The sequence below is a fragment of the Strigops habroptila genome, chromosome Z, assembly GCF_004027225.2.
Source record: "Strigops habroptila isolate Jane chromosome Z, bStrHab1.2.pri, whole genome shotgun sequence".
Classification (NCBI taxonomy): domain Eukaryota; kingdom Metazoa; phylum Chordata; class Aves; order Psittaciformes; family Psittacidae; genus Strigops; species Strigops habroptila.
This window is the reverse complement of record NC_044302.2, coordinates 44,613,805-44,640,624: the sequence shown is the minus strand read 5'-3', so window position 1 is coordinate 44,640,624 and position 26,820 is coordinate 44,613,805. Positions and strand designations below refer to the sequence as shown.

At 39.2% G+C, this 26,820-nt stretch overlaps 1 protein-coding gene and 1 long non-coding RNA gene across 6 annotated transcripts; one reads left to right on the top strand and one right to left on the bottom strand.

Moving 5' to 3' along the window:
* Positions 1-3,263: 3,263 nt before the first annotated feature.
* Positions 3,264-20,426, bottom strand: C9orf72 (C9orf72-SMCR8 complex subunit). 5 transcript variants are annotated; one of them, XR_003989103.1, is made up of 11 exons: positions 19,682-20,393; positions 18,555-19,040; positions 15,442-15,501; positions 14,453-14,548; positions 13,435-13,499; positions 11,259-11,331; positions 7,899-8,015; positions 6,933-7,098; positions 6,378-6,435; positions 5,756-5,865; positions 3,264-5,673 (listed from the first exon to the last, which is right to left on the bottom strand). XR_003989103.1 is itself a non-coding variant. In XM_030469894.1 (11 exons), exons 2-11 carry the CDS (start codon positions 18,996-18,998, stop codon positions 5,487-5,489), a joined length of 1,446 nt encoding a protein of 481 aa, XP_030325754.1. In that variant the 5' UTR covers positions 18,999-19,040; positions 19,682-20,393; the 3' UTR covers positions 3,264-5,486. The 5 variants fall into 5 exon arrangements, 4 of the variants coding, with proteins under 4 accessions (XP_030325754.1, XP_030325756.1, XP_030325757.1 ...); XM_030469894.1 differs by having other exon boundaries at positions 6,933-7,168; XM_030469896.1 differs by having other exon boundaries at positions 3,448-5,673; positions 6,933-7,168; positions 20,341-20,426.
* Positions 20,427-20,428: 2 nt separating this feature from the next.
* LOC115600667 lies at positions 20,429-25,261 on the top strand. Its single transcript, XR_003989102.1, has 3 exons — positions 20,429-20,831; positions 21,999-22,122; positions 25,034-25,261. It is a non-coding gene; the product is annotated as an uncharacterized LOC115600667 (long non-coding RNA).
* The last annotated feature ends 1,559 nt before the right edge of the window (positions 25,262-26,820 follow it).

The window sequence follows — 26,820 nt, the reverse complement described above, 5'->3', positions numbered from 1 at the left end:
CTTTCATTGTCAAGCCAAATACTCTGCATTGTTATTTAATTAGAAGCTGGTATATCCGATTACCTAGGTCACGGAGAATTTTGCTGTCTGACCCATTTCTTTCTAGTGTTATCATTAACCAACAGACACGTTAATCAGTTTGCATCGGCTACCTCTTGAGTCTCCAACCTGCAGGCTTTGGCAGTAACAATGCTAAAAGCAGACTGAACCCAAAATGTTCCTTAGCCTGCCAGTGCCCAATTCTCTGCCAAAGACTGGCGTGAAGTTAATTAGTCATTACTTATTTTCCAGGTCCTCTGTGCTCTGTGTGGTTTGTCTATGAGACTGCCATGGCTGCTGAAAAAGCCCCCAAATGCCAGAAGGCCCTTCCTCTGGAATCTGGGTTATCAGAAACCATTTCCAGTCACAGAGGGAGGGCAGAGGACACCAGCAGGAGATGAAGTGATGCAGGATTAATCACCAGTGAAGAGGCAGCCTGAGACAGACGGAAATCTCAGCCAGGACAAACTGCTTTGCATCCCTATGGATGAATGCTGAAGGCTGCAGTTTCATCAGTCAGATACACTACTGAACACTTTGGCAGGAATGCTGAATTACTGTATATATAGGCCGCAGTACTGAAATTCAGTATTCCCTGACCTGTAATTTCTTACGTTTCTGCATCTACTGAAACCCAGAAGTCTGGCAGCCATTACTCATGTTTAACTGGAGCTGAAAAAGACACTCTGTTGTACTGTACAATTCTCTAAATGGAAGAGGAGCTGGCTGGTGTTGAACTTCCACCATTAGCTTTTGGCTATTGCACATTTTCAGACATTTTGGCTTATTGTTAGATACAGGTTACAGATGAAGCTTCAGATGTTTGCCTTGGGGATATCACTGCTTCACAGCATCAAGCTTTTACTTTGACACTTAGCCAAATATGTCTTAAGTGATTTTACCCAATTATCCTTGCTTAAATGTCTACATTCCTCCCTTTTAGCAGTCTTCCCTTCCTTGCTAAAGATAGATGTTTCTACAAGAAGTCCTGATTAGCCCTCGTGTTTCACATAAAGGATATGCTGCTATTGATCTTAACATGTGCCATTGGAGATCCTCAGAACTGAGCAGACAATGCCATGGGGAATGTTGCTGGAAATTGATGGGGTCCAAGCAGGGGGTTGGACGTTGGTAGGTCTCCAGCCTGCTCAGAGCAGGCTGAGCCATGGATTCAGACCAGTGCTCACGGCGTTATCCTGTGGGAGCTGGAAACTCTCCAATGAGGGAGATGGCACCACCTCCCTGCCCCTGTTCTCATGGAGAAAAAGCCTTCCCTTGTCTCCATCCTCTCCGGCCCTGCCATCTCGCTGCCTGACAGCACCTTCTCCCTAGAGCCGCCCCTGGTCTCACTGGTATGGCTGATAGGGCTCTGCCTGCCTGGGGCGGGGCTACCCTTTGCTTCTGCCCCAAGTGCACAGGGGCCCTGTCCCTTCCTCTTCTCTCTGAACAGCAGCCCTTTCCCTTGTGCGTATCAGCTGCTCCACCCACCCTGGTTTGGTGTCCCCTGCAAACGTGACAGTGCACTTGGTCACCTCCTCAGGTCATGGGTAGAGATGCTGAACAGGATGAGCCCCAGGGCAGACCCTATAGGACCCCACAGGGCACCAGCCTCCAGCCGGATATGACCCGGGTGGCCACCACCTCTGTATCCAGCTGCCTAGCCAGGCATTTTTCTCTTGGTGAGGCATCCACCCAGACCCTAACATCCAGCGTGGATACAAGGACACTGTGGAAGAGTGCTGGAAGCATTGCTGAAATCAGCCTGAATGATAACCCCTGTTCTCCACTTGTTCACAATTCTAGTCATTTTATCAAAGAAAGTGATGTGGGTGAAGAGTTATTCACTCTGGGTTAAGCCATTGCTGCCTTCTCCCTCATGTGGCAAGACATGGGCTCCAAGAGGACACATGCCATGATTTTCCCTGGTACCCGAGTGAAACCGGTTAATCTGCTCGGGAGCTCAAGCTCCCCAGGTCATCTCTTGGCCCTCTCCCAGGTATCAGGGACCTCCCCCATCTGTATGACAATAAAGATAGGAACATTAAGAGAAGGGAATGATTACCAGTTGCCATTCCATGCTGTTTAGGTAGTAATTTCTCTTTCCACTGATCTTCTACTTTGAAAAGCTGCCTTATGCTAATTGAATGTTGAAAGTTCTTGCAGGACAGCTCTATTATTTTAGCTAGAACTGAAGTCACACTTACTTCATTGTCAGGACTGTGTCCTTTTTTCATACTTCTGAACTTTAATTGAAGTCTCTGTGTTTGAAACCTCTGGACATGTGTACAAACAGCATGGCTTTGAGAAGCAAGATAATTACTTCCTTTAACCCAAGTCTTACATGAACAATCTTGTAAATAAGGACACGCTGCCATGGAGTTTCCTTGGTGTTTTACCCAAGTGGGAGCTCTAACAGAGCTCTGTGCCAGGTCAGGGGTAAGCACCATCACCATGTTCTGTTCAAGCGCAAATTAGTATTTTGCACACTAACGCGTATGTTTTAAGTACCTCTTTACCATTGAAAGAAAGACAAATTCTTCAGGCTTCCATTTAGACACTACAGGTGAGCTCCATGCCTGTATGATAGCCCTCAAATTTTGGACCACTTCCCTTTGTCTTCACCGATCTGAGAACAGGAAGAGAAATCTTTCTAATGCCTTCTTCCAGTAGAGTGGAGTGTGGGAGCCCTGGCCCTCTGTATTGGTGTGTCATATTGGTGGCTCAGAGATAAGAACACTACCAAAACACCCATTTTGCTCTGAAATAAAACTGACATTACGACATAGTGATATATAGACTAGGAGTATCCTCTGCAGTCCTAACAAATATGATGTTCCAGTGGATGCCTTTCTGTGCTACCTTTATAGGTTCCCAGTCAGGAACCAAATCCTGAGGAAAGGTATTCGCTGGCTGCTAGATACAACTGAACTCCTAAAACATTTGTGAACTCTCACATATGGGATTAAAACTTTGTAAAGAGACTAAATTCTTATTTGAGTACATCAGAGACACAGCAAGTCATACTGGTCTCAGCATGAAAGGCACGAGTCCTTAACATAAATGGAGTTACAAATGTCTTTGTATCCACGAGTCTATGATTCACCATCTCAGCATAATTTTTAATTTAACAAGTAGGAAAAGGGCTGCTTCTTTATTTCAAAGGATGGAAGATGATGATTCTATCAGATACGAAACAGAAATCCTATGAAAAAAATCAGCAGCGATTGAAGTCAAAAATTGTGCACGAATTTTATTAAAATACTTTGTTTCCTGAGCAAGATTTACAATACAACATGCAGATGCATTGAATAACTTCACTATACATTCTGCACTTGTGACAGTTGTGCAACAAAAGTAGTAACTGATGAAGTTCCCAGCTTTTAGTAATTCCAAAAAGTGACATCTTCTGTAAACAAACACAGCTTTGCTGTTAGCAGTGTCAGTGTTATCCAGCTGAAGTGATTAATTTCAGCAGCACATTTAAAGCTCTTCAGACTTCAACACAACTTCTACACTGGCAGTTTCAGCAGTGTTTATTACATTTTTTTTTTTTCACAATCTTAGACATGAGAGTAAAAACAGCACGATCAGGCTCTTTTCTAATGGATCAATTGATAAAAAACACAGAAGGAAATAAAATGGTAGGAACACAAATACAATCTTGGCACAAGTAACTTACGTCAGTGTAATTCTGACAAGTTTGTTTGATGAAGCACTGAGCTTATTGGAGTCTTACATACATATACAGCAACAAAACAGCTCCACAAAATGTTACTAATTCAACCAGGTAACGCTGATGATGTTCATTCACAAAAATGGTGTGCAGCTGGTGCTTAATTCTATGTCTTTCATAAGCTCTAAATATTTAATTGTGAATCTTTGCCTTTCAGAAAACGTAAGGGAATTTTGGACACCCAAATAAAGGACAATATTCCTTTTAAAATCTGACTATTGGGCATTTCAGGAGAAGTTGTGAATCTAACTTTTATTACCTTTTTTGCCTGTCCGCATGCAAGGGACACTAAAAAGCTACACTGAAAACAGCAGCCTGTTCACCAAGGAGTGTTACAAACAATGTAAGCAATAAAGCAACTGTGGCATCTCCAATCACAAATGCAGCTCTTTCACAATGAATACTGAGTCATGAGGTTACGCTAAAACATGACACAAATGTACTCCTGCGTTTGTCCAGAGAAGAAATACACCACCACACAGTACAGCTGATTTCAATGTAACACACCATGTGGCAAAACTCAATAAATGAGTCTGGATTAGCCTGACACCATACACCTTTAACTGCTACTGAGAAAGAGAAGTTGAAGCATGCGAATAGAAAATGGTGATTTATTTTCAAGCAAAGCTGGAGATGTGTTAAGATGATCTAAGAAGATTGGCAAGATTATTGAGTAGCATTCATTTAGTAAAATGCTAATCACATTAGTCCATATCTGTGCTCATCTCCAAATTAAGGGTTTCTAAATATATTAATGGCACTGAAAAAAAAAAAAGAAAAAAAAATCACTGTTTCATCTTTTAATTTGGCTGTCACGTTGGTGTTCTTCGGGAGGACCTAATACTTTAATCTGAACCTTATTCTAACTGACAATGGAAAGAACAGCAGCAGTTTACAGAGAGAAAGACTGACAACTGCTGCCGAATGACACGTTTTTCTGTTTTGTGTTTTGAAAGAGCTCAATTATGCTGGCTTACTGACACTCCACTGCAGGAGGTGTCAGAGTGTCCCGGTTGGCACTTACATGCACAAAGCCGCTTAAATAATGACCCAGTTCCCACGTGCAGAGTGCTGCTCTTTAAGATGCTAACAGTCAACAGTTTGCACATGGAAAAGCACTTTGCAGTATATTAAAAATCTCAAACACTTAAATGTTCCCAGTGCAGGAATCAGTAATGTTGAAAAGGAGACAAGGCAAGTCCTATTTCAGATTGTACCATACACATAAAACCAAACACTTTAAAAAGCTCTCTGAAACTCCTGGAAGGCCCCTATTCCACAGCCTCCATGATCAGAGAGGATGTATGCATTGTTTTCTGTGGAAACAGTAAAAATACTGACACAGCAGAACAGGGGAAAACTGACACACACCTGAAGGAAGCCTCTGGGGAAAGAAAATTAAAATGCTTCCCTTTATTGTACACCAAAATATGTTAGAATTTATGTACTAAACCCATTTGGCAAAGGAACCTCTGGTAACATTTACTGTTAAAAAAAGCACATGAAGAGATGGATTCATTAAAATCATGCTTGTCTAGCTAAGCTAATATTCCCTCTAAGATGAACCCCTCCTGCTTCAGACAGACTGTAGTGTATCTGCCTAATGCTTCATCCCCAATCCAGTCAATGATTGTCACACGTGTGGTGGTCACACTAACAGATGTCTTCTCACGCCATGCAGGACTGCAATATTGCACGTTAGCAGTGGAGAACTTTAAAATGTCATGAGCATATCACGTTCTTGTACACTAGTGTAGAACGGCCTCCCAAAGATAAAGGAATGTAGACCTGGTTTAATCTTCTCAGCCAAAGCCATTATTATGTTAAGATCGCCCTCTGCTGTTAAGTCAAGATCTACCTTTAAGCTACGAAGGGACCTAAAAGGCTTCTTTCCTCTTTGTCTGCAAGAAAATAAAGAAGGGTGTTGTAAAAAAGAACGGAGCAATTTTCTCAAAGCCTACTTTCTATGAGCTGTTCACTTACGTGTCATCCTCTATGTATTTTATTAAAGTTAAGGCTTTTCTGTGAAGGACTAGCAGAAATTGTGCAAGGAAAGTACTCCTTAGAGACAAGCCAGGCTTCAGATGAAAGATCTGTTAAAAATTATACCAGAAAATTAAGTACACATGGAAATTCAAGAATAATTTTAAGAATGTAGAATATAAACAAACACTGCATACACATATAACATATTCTTACTTATAGCAGAGCAGGCACATGAACAGCAGATTTGTAGATACACTCAATCAGCTGCTCTGATGCAATAAATTAAGCTGTTTTACAATTCTGTTTGGATAAAGTATTATTTTACTTCTTAAAATTATCTGAAATTAATCCCCGTCAGGTTGCTTTCTCAATACTGTAATTGTAGACACTGTTGCACAGCAAGAGAAAATGTGCATTGTTTTTCATATGTAAGAATGAGTTTCAGTATTATACTACAAATAACAGAAGTATTTCTCTAGTTATGCAGAGAAGAATCACAGCACTAGTAAGAAAAAGAGCTACCAAGCCAACAAATTATCTGTTCATGTTAAATTATATGTTACTACAGCTCAAAGTACTGAACTTTAGCTCTTGTTCTTTCTGAAAAAGCAACAATTACCTGATCCAGGAAGGCTTTTACTAACGTATCTCGATGCAGAATATCTTGAAAGACATTTCTATAGAAAAGAAAGCAAAGAAACGTGAGGTAATGCCACGAAAGGACACCAACTCTCCAGCAGCTGTGCACAGCAGTAGCATTACTTTTTACAATCTGGCAGCAATGCAAAGTGAATTCAAAATTTAAGTGAAATATAATCCTGCTAATTTTAAAGCTAATAAAGAACTGTAAGGTAAAACTTTCGGGTGAAATGAAGCAAACTCAGGAAAGCCATTGGATTCTATCAAACACACTTAGCTCTGTTATACCGCTAATTAAAACAGGCAACAAAATCAACACAACATGGTCAGAAATATCACTGAAAGAGAATTTCAGTAATATTTAATGCAACAAAACTACTGATGGAACTGGTAAATCCCTCCAAAACAAATGCAACTACCAGAGCTCAAGGAGCTTCCTAAAAGCAAAAATGCTCGTGCACTTTTTTAGAAAATACACCTTAATTTCTTGTCCCAAATCAAGTAACACTGAGAGATACGAGAGAGGAGTACATACAAATCAGGTGTGAAACTCTCATCTGTGTGGATAATACGATCTTGAGACATTTCTTCATCTGAATTAGCTCTCCAAAATGCTGTCAGCTCAGATCTCATATATCGTCGTTGGTTATAGATGTGTTCATGACAAGGGGGCATCTGCTTCACTGTATTGACATCTACATCTATATGTGTAGTAGGATATGGGGCATACATTACTTGACGGAAGGGCAACACAAAGCTTCCTGTTGCATCCTGTTTTAGTGAAAAAAATTATTCTTCTAGTTACTTTAAAAAAAAACCAAAACGACCATATTGGAACAAAACAATATTAAAGCATCACGACTAAGTTTTAAATCCCATTTATTTAGACATGTTTTGTTTGACAGAACTGGTGGTTGTAGCCCAGTAAAAAAGTCCTTCATACTGGATGATTCCCTTATACTAACAGTGAAAACAGGTACGGAGGTAACCTGCATATTACAATATTGCATCACCTGGTTTGTGGGCCCATTAACATTACAGTATTATATTTAGCTGGTAAGTTTAAACTGCTCACTAGAGCAGTTTTTTTTCTACTCATAACTCTAGAGAGTTAATTTTTCTACTCATCTTCACCCACTGCACCCATTTAAAATACTTGGAAACTGTAGGACTGATGAACTCTTTTTTTTTTGTTTTGGTACAAGACAAAAACTTAAATGGGATTCTAGCCCCATACAGGCAAAAAAGTATTAGTATTGTACCTCAAAGTATAGGAACAATTCTGGACAATACTCAAGAAACAGATGCGTCAGAAAAAAGACTGGCTTGGAATTTTAACATGCAAATACTTAGAAGGAAAGCTACAGTGCCAGAAAGGAATCAAGCGAAGATGACATATTTCTCTGAACATATCATTTGCACACAAATCATATACGCACACCCATCCACTGAAGAAAGTTTTTAGTCTACAGAAGAATAGAACTTTCCTAAGCGTACTTACTTTGAGCAAGCCTTGAACAAAAAGTCCTGATTCGTATTTGAAAGAAGACTCATTTCTACAGAGTCTGGAGCACTTCCGCTCTGACGGTGTAAGAAACAGACATAATGTTCTCACGATCTGCATTAAAAAAAAAAAGTTTTGAAAAACATGAAAATGTAAGAAATGAACTGATCTTCAAATGCAATTTCTGACTAAAATGTATTAGGCATGTCAAAAGAACAAAAAAGTTCGTCATGCTTATTAGAAAAGCCAAGACTTTACCAAGGTCACACGATAGTGACATGCTTACATTATTAAGCTGTAAGCCATATTACTCCAACTTTTTGTCAAACGAAGAAAAAATCCAACACCTTTTGGCAAAGTTTGGTTTTTAGCCAATTATGTAGAACAAATCACTTTTGCCTTCTGCTACCTCTTCTTATTATATAAACATGAGTTACTATGATTACTTTCCCTCCCTTTTAAGCCTTTTATTTTATTCATTCCACCTTGAATCAACAGCTTTTGTCTCCAATCAGGCACAGTCAATTTCCTAAATCAGTAACCATGCTTACTTCCTCAGTAATTTCTTCAAATTCTACATTAAAAGCAACAAAGGCTCTTCATTATCCATTTTCAAATGCCTGTACTGCAATAGGTACAAGTAATCATCTCCAAACACAAAGATGATTCCATCCTGCTAATCTTTCAGTCTTAACCGGCAGTGTCCTACCTGTGTCTGTAAGGTGTTTGGGAAGGCTTTGTCCTTGTACAATGTGTTCATGTAGTAACTAAACTAATTACAACCTAGTTTCTGACTAATGCTTTTCGCCTCTTCAGGAAGATGCAATAGGTGCTTTTTTACTTTAAGGAAAGCTAAAGTATGCAATAAAGAAAGCAATTACTTCAGAACAGTTCCACCATGACCCAAGGAGCACACTGCTGATAAGAACCTGTGTAGAATTTATCAAACCTGGATGTATCTTCAGACTCACATTCTTCTAGACTGTTTTTTATCCTACAGTGTCTAGCTTATCAAGACATTATTTTATATACTCATAACCATTAGACCTTAAAGATTTTTAATTAATTATTTTATGAACTATAAGCTTTTTATAACCATTTAAGCCTTTAACATTTCCTCTATTATGCTAACTTAATCATGCACAAATCTTACATCCCTGAAACAATACGTATTAACTGTAGCTAGATGATTTAAACTAAGAACTGAGAATTTTCTTTTCTCTGGTTCCCCTGTTACTTGTGATTATTTTTGAGTATCAGCATTTGCTGTTCCTTTGATCAGAAGTGCTTTACCATCACTGCCAATACACAAAACAATGTGTCATCCTCCCCCCCGATTTTTACAAAGCATCACAAACTGCTTATTTCAAACCAGGTTTACTAAAGGTGCCTTGACTTTTTTAAAAAGAAGACTACTGTAGTTCACTGCAGCAAGGATCCCTACATACTATAAAATACATAACAGGTAACACGAATAGGCTACAATTAATATATAATACATTCACAGCAGGCCCACATTTCTTAATTTTTATTTAATACTGAAGCAATACACACAGATACATATATCAAAAAGGACATCAACTTCCAGAATTAAAATGAGTTTTTCCTCAAACGAAGGTTTCAGTCTTACAAACATCATCAGATAGAACATATGCTATCAGAAAACAAAATTATCCGAGTATACTGCTTCTGCACATGTACCACTGCAGGATCTTTTTCATGGTCTGAGGACAACTGAAAACTCGTAGTGCTACATAACTACACATGAACCTTATCCTCACAGCAGTACTGGTATACTCATCATGTGCAGTGACACCTAATACTTAAAGGCTCTAGGACTGCACACTTTTATGAAATCATTCTTTTCATTCCCAGTTGCAGGAATATTCTGAGTCAAAGAAGCTTATTAAAGGACTCAGCCATGAATATAAGAGAGGCAACTGATTTAGTGAAATAGACTTTCTCACAAAGAAAACAACATTTTCTTCATCATTTGTCTCTGAATTTTAGACTTAGAATACAGAAAATTAACTTCAGTGTTTTTATTAGGGATGAAGTAATACCCAAATTAAATGCAAGTCAATGAAAAACATTTCTCAACAAAATGCTGATATGTTGCACTACGCTAAAAAGAAATACACTGTAAGAAGTATTTCAATGGGCTGTAAACACAGTATCTCAGGAATAGCTTTCAATTTATCTGAAACTTGCATTTTGGTATAATCAAAACGCTATATACAAAAAAGTAGTTAAGAGAATTCTGAATAAGGAAAACATCTCCATTTGATTTTTCCTTCACATACTGAGTAAGCTTAAAATAAGCATCAAGAAACTCTCCATTTACACCCAAAAGTTAGGGGAAAAGCAGGTGATAGTTTCATATTGGTTCAAAATAAATATTTAATGGAAAGCCTACAAGAGACTTAAAAAATAATAACAGCATGGGAAAAAATGTCTACCACAAAAATGCAATTATTTTCTTGTTCTGAAATGACAGCTTCCAACAGTGATCTTTTTCCTCCCAAATAGACCATAATGATGTATACACTCTTTCCCATTAAAAGGTACAGCTAATGCTGCTTACTGTTTCTGGACCTGAAAGCTTCTAAACATGTACTACTGATGTACTCCAGCAAGTATGACACACAAAGTGTTTTGTTGTTAGAGGACTCAGTTTCAGGGACTTACGTCTGTACTTTGCCTCTTTCTGGTTCATCTGGAAAGCTAAGTCAATCCTGATTTAAGATCTTCCAGTTAAACTGTACACTTACTTACCAATTAAGTTTTAAACAGACTGAAGATGAAGTCAACACAGTATAGCTATGAAGAAAAAAATTCTGGAATTACTAGAATGGCTTCAAGTCCCAGTAAGCTTGCCTGTTTCATCATATGTGTGTGACTACACACTCAACAGCTCTGAGGTTCCATGAAACGCAAGCAGTTCATGATGCAGATTTATTTGCCCATGTAAGAGAAATTATGCAGATACTTATTTCTTAAGAGTACACAGACAACAGCCATTGACACAGCTGAACTGGGCAAGCCAGTTCAGATCTCTTCAGTTTGTATATTTTAGCTAACAAACCTAATTTTAAAAGCTCAGGCTCATTTGCTACTTGTTTATATCAGTAACAATTAAATACATTACTTTTCTTATAGTTGCCAGAATCAACTGATAAGGCAATTTTCAGGCACAATTATCAACTGCTAGACCAATGAGCTGAAGTAAGATAACCAGACAACAGTATTCCTTCCTTCATCACCTCAAGTGTGTTTATAGATAAACCTTGTTCCAAATAACCCACTAACACTCCTAATAATCAGCATTTCAGTTTCATTAATTAGAAAGTGTGTTACCTTATTAACTTTTTCTGTGCTGCTTCCTACAACTACAGAACAACCACAGGTCTGCAGGTGTGAACTAATTGCACTGCAAATAAAACCAAACATAGGTTAATACATTTAATCAAACTTTTGAAATAAAACAATTACCATCTTCACAAGAAGAATGAAGTGTTCCTAGTGTAAATATAGGCCCATACTTACAGTTCCATACCCATAGGACGTCACACAGCTGCGTAGGTTACCAATGAAATCCAAAAGTTTGACAGTATCTACATTTTCGTATTTATGAAGACTGTCACTCAACCTCCCAACATCAGTTATAGAGCAAACAAAAACTATTTACTGCTACTATCTAGTTTAATTACAGAATCTATATAACAGAATTCATCTAAAGTAACAGAAAATATATTAATAATGATGGATTTGAAAGCTTCTTGACAGAAGATCTATTTCATGCTTGTCCTCATTTTCTGATACTGTGGATCAGAAACCAGTTTGGGGAGATTTGGCAGGCAAACTGTTCTAACTCTTGGTAAATACATGGGCAAGACCATGACACAAGCTTGAGTCCCTTAGAATACACACAGGCATGTTGGAAGTTGAGTGATCTTGTCTTGTGAGTTGCCAGCAGCACAGATCTGATTTAGTTTATCATAAGTCTGGAGGCTAAAGTAAACACACCTGGACTAACCTTGATGATTATTAACTTGTCCTTAACAAACTTCTGTTGAGGTTTCTTATCCTCATGCTCCCTTTCCCTCTGCACTTTCTCAAACCAACACCTGGCCCACAGCCTCAAAAAGTCTAGATATCCTGGAACATCTAGGTACTATTAAAAAAATCTTCTGCAGTATCTGTGTCTATACAAAAGTACATTTATGTTATCTTACTGCATTGTGTGTGATTAACCAGTTCTGTTAAACACCTCTAACTGACAAGGACTATAATAGTTATGCTCAGACTCTAAAATCCTGCAGGTGGACTTTAGTGGACCTGCTACTATTTATCTTACCAAGTGTATTCTAAGAGTCAAATTTAAGGCCACGTGAATACTTAAAAATTCTTCCTTTGGGGCACAAATGGATGTTCAGTTTCATTTAGAAGTTACTAAGAAAACATGACTGCTTATTTTAGAGGTTGGTGGTGTTGATACGGCAGTTTATTTAGGTTTAATCCAATTTTAATTCAATGACGTATAAATCCATACAATGATATATTTAAGACTAGAAATCTGAACCTAGATGAACTGATAAGCTTTGCAGATAAGCTAAAAAACAATCATTTGGACCCTTCACACAAATGGCCAAGTTATTATTTAATTTCAGGACAAAACTTCCAGGGAGAAGTAGCAGCAAAAAGAGATAATTGATACACTACCGTCTACCTGCCCAGTAAATCTCCATCTGGAATAAGAATAGACCACCACTTTAGGATCAATGGCTCTAGTTGCTTACAATAACCCATTCCATGATATTCACTTCTTTATTTTCCAAATTTTCTATGGAAGTAAATACAGCATTATTATGAAGAATTAGCTAACTTTCTGTAGCACTGAAAGTGTATCAGACACTATAAATAGGCACTAAGCACTACATAAATGAATGCAGTTACATTGGAGATGTTCTGAAAGGTAACAGAACATCGACTAAAATATATGAAATGCGCTTTCCCACAGGAAGAAACCAAATTGCTCTCAAGTGCAACTACTTCCACTTATACATTAAAGACAGGAGGAAAAAAAGAGAAACACTATAATTTAATAATACAATTTAACAAGCATTCTATATGCCATACCATTAATGGCTCTTATTCACAGTTTATGCAGATTTTTTGGCATTTCATAAAAATGTAAAACTTTGACTTATATCCTCATAAAATCAAACTTATCAAAGAAAAACTGTATTTTATAGGAATTCTATCATCAAGCAAATGACTGTGACAACACAGTCTATAGAGATGTAGCTATTAGCCCAGAGACATTCTTCTAAAATGATAGGAACTTCTATAGCATTTTATAGACAAAAATTTCAAAAAGCCAAATACATGTCATCCTCCTCCTCCTATAAGGAAAACTAAGCTACTGCATGTTCACATGCACATACAGATAATTGTATAGGTACATGTATATGTATGCATACACAAGTTTAAACCATTTCACTACAGCATAAATCAAAACTAAAATTCATACTTCAGAAGAAAGCCTTCATGGCAACTATCCCCAATGTCATCATCATTTAGGACTGTGTCACTTATCTGAAATGCAAGCAAATACAAACAAAGGTTAGACAAGAATTTACACCACCTTCCAATTAACTGATTTTTATTGATAAGTGGGAACTATTTAAGTTGTAAGACTGCCCCAAAAAGCACGACCTTAAAAAGACCTTCTGATTTCAGCCAAAGCATTTTGAAAATGAGAAAGTCGCTCAGTTATTAAATGTTCTTTACCAGTCACAAGTCAGATTCTTCCCAGTGGTTTTTTTTTTCCCCTATCGCCTTAGTGAAATCACTTTTACTTCTTCCATGAGAACACTAAACCACACTGAAAGAGGTATCATAGAATCAATCATAGAATACCCGGTTGGAAGGGACCTCACAATCATCTGGTCCAACCTTTCTAGGCAAAGCATGACCTAGACTAGATGTCCCAGCACCCTGTTCCACCGAATCTTAGATGTTTCCAGTGTTGGGGAGTCCACCACTTCCATGGGAAGATTATTCCAATGGCTGATTGTTCTCATTGAGAAATATTTTCCACTACTGTCCATTCAGAGTCTCCCTGGGGGTAACTTGTGCCCATTACTCCTTGTCTTTTCCATGTGACTCCTTGTAAAAAGGGAGTCTCCATCTTCTTTTAGCCACCCTTTAATACTGGAACATGGTGATAAGGTATCAACATTAAAACCATTTACCCCATTCCTTTTGCTTTGCATCAAATAGCCTTTCCACTCTACTTTAAAATGACCCCATGCAGTCAATTTTGCTAAGTACTGACCATAAAAGCCACTGCTAGCACTGTTACATTTACCAAACTGAAACAGTTATGTTAAACCATTCCCTACACCACTTAGGAGAACTTGATATAAAACAACCAAAGTTTACAAGAATTTATGACAACTGTGGGCTTTTGTCTGCTAAAGAATGTACCAAATTGGAGTGCCAAAGCCACTTTTTTTATTCAGAATGAAAAAACCACAAGGACTTACATCTATTTCTTCTGGAACACTGTGTGATTTCATAGACGAAAGGAGTTCCATTACAGGAATGACTTCTCCTGTCAGCATTGGAATGATGCTCTGGCCCTGTACAATAAATGAAATGCTTCAAGTGAAAGCACATTGTTCAGCATTAGAAGTTACTACTAACATGAGCTTGCAATATTACATGCAAAACATCTTTAACTTCCAATTGTTTGGAAAATTGATGCATAGCTTTCTCGGGCTTTGCTCATCAATAATTACGAACTGGAAAAAATTTTGCTAACCAACATCATGTCTAAAATGTATTTCCAGGGTCCCATGTAATTTTCACAATCAGTTTGATTGGTCTAGACAAAAATTATTCAGAGTGAGATAATCTGATCATACTGTATTACATGCAATTACTGTTAAGCATTTTAGATCCAAGTCTGATGTTTTAATAACGACAGGAAACCAAACCCAGGCATATTCATTATTAACATACAAAATGCCTTATCTGATTTATCTATCACAAAAAGCCAAAGCCATAATTTTATATTTACAGTTTCAGAAATGAAATTTTTTTCACAGCCTTATCCATAAGGTCTCCAACCACATTCCAACATGATAGACTCCATACATCTCTGTAAATTTGAGAGGTAATGACCTAGTGAAAAACCATCCTTGACAGGAGAAGAGCACGAATCTATGGGAGTTACCACCTTTACAGAGCTTCAAGTTCAAGTAAATGATTTTCCTTTTCTGAAAGGTAATTATTCTTCATAGATTTCCACTTTACCCATAAAATGATGAAATATATTTTCCTTCAACTTGTTCACAGCTTCCATCATCCTATCTTCAGAAACTTTGCCTCCTGTGCATGGCAGGTCATCAGCCAGTCCAAAGTATCTTCCTGGATCCCAAAAATAACAAGCAGCACCAACTTCTACAGTCACCAGATGCAGTCAAATAGTTTTGTGATGGTGTGCCATACACATCAACCAGATGGCCCTTACCTGATCCTCCATTCTCTCCGTGCCTTCCAAGACAATCTTCTGGAAATGTTCTTGCCTCTCCTGAGCAAGAGAAGCAGTTAAATATAAACGCTCTGGTATTTGTTTATATATGTATGCACACAACAGCCAAATGGTACAGTTTCTTCCCTGTGGAGTCACGCTTCTTAGATTCAAATTTTGATGTTCAAGCCTTTTTTCTTTTACAGAGTTGACATTAGTGGGAAGTGGTGTCATTTTAAAATGGATCAATGTTCCCTACTCTGGCCCCCACCAAACCTCTCACATGCTTGGGCAGGAGCAGCAGGAAAGGGTGGGTGTGATGACAGTGACAAAACATTCTTTATTACAATCAACAAATGCCAAATTATCAGAATGGTACAGAATTCCACTTTCTGTATGGATTTTTATGTTCAAATGGACAAGGTACAGACTGATGGTTCCTGACGCAGCAAGAGAAAAATGAGATCTCCAAAATGAGAAAAAAAAAAAATGTCTGGAGAGCGTAGGAAAAACGGGACTTTCTTCCACATCTTGAGATACTGACAGGTATTTGAAACATTGTTTTATAACCAAGTACACGAGACATGAAACATCAAAATACACAAAACACAATGAACAAGAGACAAAGTTCTCAAAACAGACTCAGCAGCAGCTGAATAGCAAACTGTATTCAAAATGCAACTTACAACAGAATAAAGTTCTTCACAAAAAAAATTGGCATTAATCACTGAAAAAATCAATACAACATGCAAAACCAAGGAAGATGCTGTGAAAACTAATGATATCTTTTGCTAAATGCTGACAGGTTATTGCATTTTTATTGGTTGCTCCTTAGTTTCCCATGACTCAACTACTCAAAGTTCATCAGCTTCAAGTGGGAAAAGAGTTTACATAACTTTCTTGAATGCATGAATAGGGAACAAGCTATACTAACTTGCCCTAAACCAGTAATAAATCTTGCCTAACCATCTAAAAGAAGCATTTGTGAAAAACAATATTGGAACAAGGCAGATTCTTTCAGGGCACCTCCATCCTTGAGTTCAGTATCAGTGAAGTAAGACATCCTTGACAGTGAAGATCCTTTGCTCTAAAAGAAGTCAGTCTTCATGAAGATGGGGCTGAACAAATGGCATAAGCCACTTCTTTTTAGAAATATAAATGCTCAAAATTATTAAACAAACATCTGGTAATAAAACTGAAGTAGATAAAAGGGGTTTCTAATTCCCACATAGATGACTTGCTTGAAGTTGCTTGTCTTTCTTTGCCAGTCTGCGCACTGTTCCATGTTTCTCCTAGTTCTTGAGTTCAGAAGAGTTTCTTCTCTTCTGAAGTTTATATGGAACTGTTGTCTGGCTCTACACAGAACTCCTGAGAGCCAATAACCACAACCATTAGAAATTCCAGAAGAGATACATAGTTCCTTTCAGATACAACTTTAATATTTTTTGTTCTGTTTAGCCACAGTTGCTAAACTGTCTCAAAATGCAAACTACAAAATGAGCCTCATTTAATTCAGTATCATCTTACAACTCATGCCTAAATTTTAATCTACATTTTCAAAGCAGTTTCCTCTCTCTATGTAAGGCTGCAGAACTGCAGATATATGCAGGGATCTTTGATCTTCCTCAAAAAACACCCCCCGCCCCAAAAGACCTGACAGACAATAAACGTCTGTCTCAGAATGCATCACTGTCTCAGCTAAGCCAGTCGACCTATGTGCTTCAAGAACATCTGAAAAAGAATGAAGAACTTCATGACTAATTTCTGAGGAAACTAGTAGAAAAGATTTGTCATTCTCAATGCCACTTGAAGGCTATTTCTACTGTAGACACATACTAATATGGGTCAATGTCCAAAAGGAGATAAGACTACTGTAGTTAAGAATGATGGACAATTCTTATTTGGCTACTCACATTTAAAAGCCAGTATGAAGGACTCTAAATGACAGAGAAGCAATGTAATCAAGGACACACGATAGAATTCACTTCAGTCAAAAGCACTAACATCCAGCATGCTTTTAGAAGACTAGATTAGGAATGACATATTTGTGTTTCTACTGTAGTGAAAATTAACTTTATGTCATATCTTTCCTCTGAAAAATAAAGCCCGGATGTATCAAGAGCCAATGTAGTGGAAAACACTGCCAGCCATCATCAGGGAAGACAGCAAAAATCTATGGAGTTAGTGTAGCAAAAAGGAACCACCATCACAAAAATTAATATCAGCTTAGTGTTTCTAGAAACTTAATTCGTTCAGATAAGAGTACTCAGAAAGGAAGTTTAAAGTATGTTGACTAGAGGTCTTACAAGAGGAACAAAAACTTCACCAGACAAACATGTATCACAATACACATTACAGCTGACTGCTCTAAGCTGACTGGCAATATACTGCTCTAAGACAACTTGTAGTCCATGAAGATGAGAAATTCTGATTTTTATTATTAGAATATTATTTATTTAAAAAAAAATACATAATAATTTTCACTGAAGAAAATATCCAAAATGTACCTAAAGGTAAGACTTGCAAATCTTCAGAAAAATTTAGCACGTTTTCTTTTCTGAATTTCAAAAGTATAAACATTTGGACTAAAATAGATGTATTTTGGTGGTTCTCCCATTAGTTTTACACAATTTAACAACCTTGCCAAAATGATCACTGATACCCTTTTTTTTTTTTTTTTTTTTTACTAGAACTATAACAACGACAACATTAATTTCATTAGTTCCCTTTTCTGGACCTCAAGACTGGAAACAATCATTTCAACACAGTAAATTTACAATTCAATCTGGTTTAAATATGCTAACACAGTTAAAAGCAACAATTATATCAAATCAGGGACACGGAAAACTATACAGGATGCCTATTTCACCTCAACAGCTTGGTACAGGTTATATAATTTACTAGGACAAAAACTGGTGGCTAAAAACCTCAGCCTTGAATTTGCTGACATATTGATAGCTTTCAGCCTTCAAAACCATATACATGCAGAGAGGTCAGCCTCCTCTGAGTTTTTGTGTCTGGACTGCTATATAGCAGGTGGCACAGAATCTTAGGTCTTGCTTTTGCTCAAGACAAACTGGACAACTGTGTTTAGTAATGAAAAATACACCTACCTTATGCATCCATATTCTTCCTTTCCTTATAATATGTGTTAACCTATCCACACACACTCTGTGAAGTGGCAGGTAGAAGCCAAGTTCACTTTGTGGAAGTATAATTGATAGTCCATATGTGCTTCTGTCTCCATTCCAGTTTCCATCAAAGATTAATGACACAATGATTACTCTTTTTTCTGCCAAGACGAAGAATTTCACATCTATTGCACCGCTTTCTGCATTCCGAAGTATTTCTCCGTTTAGGGTGTGGTTTGCAAGAAAAGTTATTTCACCATCACTGAGAAGTACCTGTTCTGTCTTCGGTGCCCAGATATGCCGCACTCGGGGACCAAGAATATTGTCCCAGTAAGCAAAAGTGGCAGCTAGTAAAGGTGACTCGCCATTCAAAGAGATCTCTGTTTTAGCAACTGCAGGAGACGGTGGTGGACAAAGAGCTGACATGCCTGCTTTCTCTCTTGCTTATTGCTCAAATCCTTACATAACCTAAAAAAAAGAATTTCACGGAAAAAAAAATAAAGAAACTATTAGAGCAGCACTCACTATTGCCTCATCTTTTGTTTCCAAATAAGACTTCAGGAGACAACCCTGACTTCTGCAGCTGATATTTCATTGTACACTTCATTCAAGAAGGAAACGTATATACATACCTTCCACATAATGAAGTGGTACGCTTTACAAACATTAGTCACTCAGACTTCAAATACCCTTTACTCACTATACAAGTACTACAAGCCTGCACAACATTCAACTCATGTAAGAAAACTGACATATGATAAATATATCTTTCACATCATGGTGATGTGCAGGGTGTTGCAATATCAGACAAATGCTCAACACTTTACAGAATGTATTGATGGAAAACTCTTCACATTGCATAGATGTAAATGCTTAAAACATTTTGCCTGACAGTTTACAAGTAGTCTACAGCTTCTCCATTTTGATAGGGCTGCAGAAGACAACAGGAAGTGTCACCTCCCGTAAAAGCTATACTAGAGTCATAGGAATACACTAAATAAAAAAGCTTTATGAACGAATTCAACACAGGATGAAAAACTACAACATGTAAAATGCATTTATCTTGACGAAACCTCACACGACCAGAACTCAGCTTGCTTTCCTCTTACCTGCAGCACTGCACATGGTCCGAGACGGGATTCCCTTCCCAGCACCAAGGGAGCACTAACACCCACCTTACTGACGGGGCTGTAGTTCGCTAGACCCTGACACTGTTTTGATTCAGCTATTTTTTCCCTAGTGAGTGTCCCTAGTGACATCGCCCTGGTGCATTTCCTCACAGCACAGGGTAAAACACCTTCCCGCCGGCTGCTTCTCGGGTCTGGGTGAAGACACCAGGCTGTCCTCGCCAGCCTGTGCCCAGCCCGGGCGGCAGCAGAAAGCTGAGGCCGTTCGAGCCTGTGACTCGAACTGTGACTCCACGGTTTTCAGGGAGGACGAAGACTAGCATCAGCCACCCCTGCCTCCTCCCGCCCATGGGCTGACCCACCACAGCCGCTCCAGGAAAGCCAGCCACCACCAACCGCGGCAGCTGCGGCACACGACCAGCGCCGCTCCCAGCCTGTATCAGGCCCGTTCCCCGCCAGCCAGGTCTGGTCTGAACTTCGGGGAGAACACACCTCCCCGGGACGGGGCTGGGAGCCGAGCTACGACAGGTCACAGCTCCTTCTCCCCGCGACAGGAGGGGGTGACAGCCCCCGGGTAACAGCCCCCTGGGCGCACAACGCAACTCCCCCAGCCCCGCCGCCGCGGCCCGCACCCGCCTCACCTACGCAGCAGCCGCCACCCCGCGCCTGCGCCCGACCCCTCCCGCACAACGCCGAGCCTCAGCACCGCTCCCGCGCAGGCGCGGCACCGCCCCGCGACGCAGGGAGGCGGGAGCGGGCGGTGTCGGCGCTGTCCCGGGGCATGTGCGTTGCACGGGTGCGGTTAGCAGTGTAAGCTAAGGTGTTACCGCAAGGGCGGGGTGGGGGAGAAATGGCGGCCGGCAGCGAAAGGGCCGGTGCTGTGGCAGCTGCCGCCGCCGCGGCAGGGGGAGCAGTGCTGGTGTGCTCTGGGAGGGGAGCGCACGTCAGGTCAGTCTGTGGGGAGCGAGCAACCCCTCTCCAGCCCCAGGCTGGCAAGGGAGCCAAGAGCAGCTCGTGGAGGAAGCCAGGAGAAGCCCTAGCTGCAGGTAGCTGGCGGAACTGCGTTATGCCGGGTGCATCGTCTTATGGAGGGGCTTTGAATCTTAAAGAAAAGTTATGCTGAAACAATTTGGTTAGTATCCAAACATACTGTCCGCAAAACAGCCGAGATGCTGTTATTTGAACTTAATTTAGTTTTACAGATACACACTTATGTACCTTCACATTACTTCTGCAGTCCCATCTGGATTAAAATCACTGTAGTCACTTACATGTAAGAGGTATTTTACTTGTAGCCTATAAAGGAAAAAGCACTTCTCGTGGGGAGGCTGCTCTACTCCTGCAGGCTCCCTCACCTCTGCTGTGCCCTCAGCAGCTTGAGCAGGCCCATACAGGAAGGCTTAACAGGGCACAGTACACCTGAACTGTGATCTTTTTTATGTGTCACGCTCTCCCAATTTAACCACAAAAATCACTCTCCTCAAAATGCCTTTAATGTTAAGCAGTTGAATAGCCTCACATAAAAAAAAAAAAGCTGTACTCTTCAGCCAGCTAAAATGTGCCATTTAGATTGCTTTTATTAATGATTTTTAAAACAAACACTGAGCATAGAATGTCTTATGTTGATGTATTGGATTGTAGTTCTAGCTTCTCAGAAGTAGAGCTCAATAAAAGTAAATGACCACACAAAATTCATGTAATGATTATACAAGAGCTTGGAGTAACAGTGGAATTAAACTCTAGTTTTAAAAGTTGCTGATACTTAATTTGCTGCATTCAAATATTAGGCTTCAAACTCAGTGGAATTTCACTACTTACCTCTTGTCTATGTGTAAATCTATGCAGTTTATAAAAAAACCCCAGGTTTTGCACATTTAGGTTACATTTGAACAGTGATGATAAATGAATGTAAACTGCTTCGTATATGGTTGTAGACACCAAGCTGTACGGTAAGAAAAGTGTACTGATATTAGCTTAGTAATGGTGTAGGAACAGTGGGCTTCAGGCATGGGGAAGTAGGGTTTATCTTTATTTTGTCACTGAATTGTCATGTAGCCTTGCATAAGTCACTTGGTATTGCTGCATCAATTTTCCTATTGGAAACTGCTTTGAGAATTCTACATTTAAAAACAAGTCACCATTTTATATGCAAGGAAAAATTAGCACAAATTACAAATCCTTCATTTTTTTCTTGAAGTAATAAGGGAGTCTCTAGTTGTCACAGTGGTATTATTGGCAGAGAGAAATTTCTGTCTGTTGTAGCAATATTGATTGTTGTCTTTATTCTTTTTTCCTTCAGTTTTTCATACTTCTTCAGGCACAGGAGAGAGTAACAATCCGATTGCATATGATTCGAAGAGACAACAATATATCTGCAGGTGCCTTTTGTGGACACATCAAGAGAATTGGTGGCAGGCTGCAATGTAAGCAGATTTTTTTCCTGTGACAGATAATACATCTGGCTATGAAGCCTAGTGCTGCAAAAAGTTAGTTAGAGAGTGTGAAACACAGAGAAGATGAAAATGAGCTCAGGCTCTGAGCTCAAGCAAAAACACATTTCAGTTTGGTTTATTTATGTTCTTAGTGTGGCATCCTGAATCATCATCGTGACTGATGTCATGCTATAAAATGAGGAAGTACATAGGCACAAAGGGAAAAGAATGAAACAAAATTCAGCTGCTCAGCCTGGTGGAGAAAGGCAATACCTAGCTACACTACTGCGCTGATGTCATGCATGCACTCAGGCCAGTGCAAGTCGCACTACTGCAAAAAGCTGATCCTGAAGAAAGCTAATCTCACAGTAATAAAATTACTGTTTTCCAGCCAGATTAGATTGCTGCAGAATTAGTGTGCAAGGTAAAAGAGAGCAAATGGGAAAGGTTGGTTGAGGTTGCAAGAAGCAGGAACGCTTGATAGTGGTGCAGAAATCAGTGGTGAGATTATGCTTTACGCACATAGAAGTGACATGAAGGCAAATTTAGCTCTAGAAAAAACAAAGCTCACTCTCCCCTATCCCCAGCTATTAATTCCTACAACAGGGGAAAGATGGGACTTTCCACAATATATGTGGTTGATGGTTTAAGGTCACACCCATGTAGTGTCACATCCATGTTAAAACCAGTGAAGTAATGCTTGCGCTGTCACAGTCATGTTTATGGAGTCTCTTGTTACTAGTTTTGTCTTGTTCTTAGAAACACTGGCTTTAGTGTGTGCTAGGGCCCATGCAAATCTGAGCTTGACCTGTGAATATAAATTGATCTCACACAACTTCTAGTATTGATCCAGCTGCATCCCACCAATTGTATCTGAGTGGTGCTGTCCCAGGCTGCTGTCATTATAAAGTTAATACTTTACAGATCATTAAATGCACAGACATGGCAGTGTAAGAACCCATTAATTACTGTGACAGAAAGCAGCCTGCAATTCTAGAGCCACTCAGTGGAAGTTAACAATTTTCAAATGGAAGTTAAGGATCCATAGTTTTGAAGCCTCAAGGAATTTTGTCCTAAGAGGGCCCTTGTGACTTTTTTTTCATGATCCTTTTACAAATGGAAAGGGTGATTTGATCTCTCAAAGAAAAGTATTACATCTCTTCAAGCTCACATGACAATGGTAAAATTACAACAAAAGTTCTATGTAAATGGACAATGGGAGGCAAGATATACAATGACAAGCATTGGTTGGTTAGAAATACTTAGAATAAAAAAATACAAATGTGATACTGTTTTATTTAATGATGGAGCAGTGCTCATGTGTGCTGTGATTTTTTTTGTTGATTTGTTGTTTTCTCAATGCAGATAGGCAGGATCTACTGTGATAAGCACCAGAGTAGTTTTGTTTTGGCAAAAAGGTAGGAATGTGGAGTCCACACCATATTGCTGTAGGATCAATTAGAAATAAATAACTTAGAAAACTCAAGAAAAGAAGAATCCACCACTGAGGTATACCCAGCTCTGTTGTTGAATTCTAATGCCCCTGAAGGTTACTGTCTCAGTAAGATAGTAAATTATGTTAAAGCAAACATACAATAATGCACGTAGAGTTTAGCTGAAGTGTGGAGGTAGACATGTCACTTTCAATAAATAACAGATAATGTCCTGTGATCTGTATGTCAAGAGATCTGTATGTCTCTGATACGCCTTGTAAAACCAAGTTTCTCATGCGCCTGAGCTTAATTAAGGTTAGTTTCCATGATCCAAGTTACTATGCTGGCTGTATTTGTCAGATGTCTTTTTAAGACTCATAGGCAGTGTTCAGGTGCAGTTGACTCAAGTAAAATCTGACGTCACACAACTGTTGAACAGCTGGTCTGATCTGGTCTCTCTCTGTTCCCAGCCCCAGATGAGTGTTCCTACTTCCCTTTTTCTGCTTGTATGTATGTAATGTTTGTGTGATGATATAACGTGGCTGTAGAACAGATCAGGCTCATCTGAAAATCAAATTAGTGTTGGTTTTTTTTTTTTTTTGGTAGGTAAGCAGGCAAACCTATCTTTGGAAGTAATGTTGCAAGGATGTATCATGCCATATTAAGCTTTATAACAATAGAACAAAACTAGTCATAACCCAAGACCATATATTGAAGTAGGAGCGGTGTATGTTGGCAAATTTGCAAGTCTGAAAGATGCTGGGAAAACTTCAGCAGAAAGCTTTCTTCAGCACATGTTACAAATGAAAAAGGCAGGAGAAACTATAGCAGCACTTCTTGTTAGGACCATTACATAAACCACTTCTTCCTCAGTTTCACTTCTGTTGAGTTTTACTTCTGTTACTGGGGAAAACTTCGAGGTGTATTGAGGAAAACTTGTGTCAATATGCTGGTTTTAAAAGCTGTAGATAGCTCCTGCAATTTGCCATGGTCATGCTTGCTGTCGGTAATCAAGACATCTTAAAGGAGTTTCAAATAGAGGGAATCTTGTCCTTTCCTCCACGGCTCATGGAAATGACCCAGTACTACTATTAATAGGACAGGCAGGTTTGAGAAGTGTTCTAAAATCTTCCATATGAGTGCATTAGCCTTCATCTGTTAATGGGCAGAAGAGGGTAAAGTCCTCTCATGGACCTTTCAGCTGCCATGAAAGCCACTCTTGAACTTTGGATAGCTAAACAGACAAGGTACTTGCCATCACCGAGCAGTCTGTGATAAGGAGTTGCATCCCCTTCACAGTTGGGAAGCTGAACAGGATTGTCAGGAAGTGTGATGTTTGATGGACATCTGAAGGACTTCTGTACCCTTCTGTTTGTTCACATTCTAGTACTTTTATTCATTGGAGAAGGGACATTCATTGGAGAAAGACTGCAGACAATTTATAATCCTTTTGCCTTTTCTTTTTTCAGTCCAAAGATTTTCATATTAGAACTGAAAACCGAGACTTCTGTTTGTTCAAGTTTTGAGTCTGGACCATCCCACACTTTGCAGAACTTTGCCCAGCCGTTTTCATGGATACAGAGCATTTTCATGAGCCCTGACATAAAAACTTCTGAGACACAGTATTTCTGTACTTGAAGGTCTTTCTTCTGCCACTTTTAACAGAATATTAAAGTACACACTTCTTGAAAACATTGATTTTCTACTTCATTATTTCCAACATAATTTCCTCTTGAAAGGGGTCAGAAGTGTTGCTATACCATGCTAGATGTAGGGAGTGCTTATTATTTCTCGTGTAAGTTATAAAATTACCATCATGTTCTCTCACATTGCATTAAGGTACACTTTTAAGTAGCACAGCAACATCCAGTTTCTATTTCAGTGTAGGAATGAGTCAGAGACTTGATGGAAAATTGGGCATAAGCTGGTCGGGATGTGAGTAACAAGCCCAAAATGGGTAAAACAGGTTTTCTCCTGTAGTATCATCTGACGTCACTGCTCATATAGGTTTGGTGCAAGATTTTCCAGGATAAAAGGTAGTTGCTTTCTGAAGTCAAGGTCTGTTGAGGGAAAGCAGCAGGGTTATTGTGATATGAGTGCTGTTTTGGCCCAGCCTTACCTGGTCTAATACTGTCACCAAAGGACAATGCTCCATAAGTGGAAGCAGTTTCTCTAAGACTTCATGTAAACTAAAGGTTACTAGGAACAAGCAGGTTCCCTCAGCAGTCATCCAGGGTCAGACCCAAGCTCAAAGGCAGCCTGTACGTATCTCCTAGTGTGTCCAATTTGAGACCCAGTACTAAAATTTGCTCAGAGGTCAGCCAGGGTCTCAACTGCCACTAGAAGCAGAAATCAAAAGTGTCCCTGCTGAATTGTCTGTGTATGCTATTTTCTGTAGTCAGTCAGTTTGTTTGAATTGCTGTCTGTTAGGCATCTGCTTTTTAATGTTTTCAGAATACGAAACTATTTGCTTTTCACTTGTTACTTGGCTACATCTATATACCCTTAGTACCACAACACGCTAAAGGAATGTACAAAGCTGGTGTGATAACCTTTGGTAGTGCAATACGTGCTTCATGCAAGATGACTGCACTCATGAAATAATGTGTCCTAGGGTGCAGCTTCAGTTGAAACGTAGCAAATAAGGCTGCAGGTAAGAGGCAGGATCAGCTATATCACAACTGCTCTTGACAGATTTTTCACCACCTTATCAGCCATGAGAATGTGACGTAAGTTCCTTGTTCATCATTACAAAGCAGGATTGCACTGAGGAACTACAGGGGGTTTGGAGGGTGCAGGAATGTGGCAGAAGTCTACATAAGAGTTGTGAAAACCTACTAGTATAAGTGGGTTTTATCCTCACAAGAAGAGTAATTTTGATGTTCAGGTATTTCCAAATGCTCTTTTGAGCATAGATTGCTGGGCTTGTAATCATCTGCTGGTCCAGAACTGTAGAGATGTTCAAATCCCCATTGTCAAATTAGGATCTAAGTGCTCCATTGTATTTAGTGACATAAAATTGACTGCCATTCAATGAACTATGCATTCAGGATCACTGTGAACAATATAATAGATAAACTGATACTAAATGCTTGCAGAGCACTAATGACCACTTAAAAGTTTTTACATGCCTGTCTATAATCCCCAAAAGTTATTACGACATCCGTGTTTGCTGCCTTCCCTCCCCAGTTAAATGGATGATTTGGTATGTCAGTCACAATCTTATGTCCCCTCTCCTGAGCACTGCAGTGTGTGA

Excerpts from the sequence above, each read along its gene's own strand:
- C9orf72 (XM_030469896.1), bottom strand. The coding sequence starts at position 18,998 with ATGTCAGCTCTTTGTCCACCACCGTCTCCTGCAGTTGCTAAAACAGAG. Across the intron at positions 7,169-7,898 it reads TTGTTCAAGGCTTGCTCAAA|GATGCAACAGGAAGCTTTGT; the intron begins GTAAGTACGCTT and ends TCACTAAAACAG. Across the intron at positions 6,436-6,932 it reads GAGAGTTTCACACCTGATTT|AAATGTCTTTCAAGATATTC; the intron begins GTATGTACTCCT and ends TCTTTTCTATAG.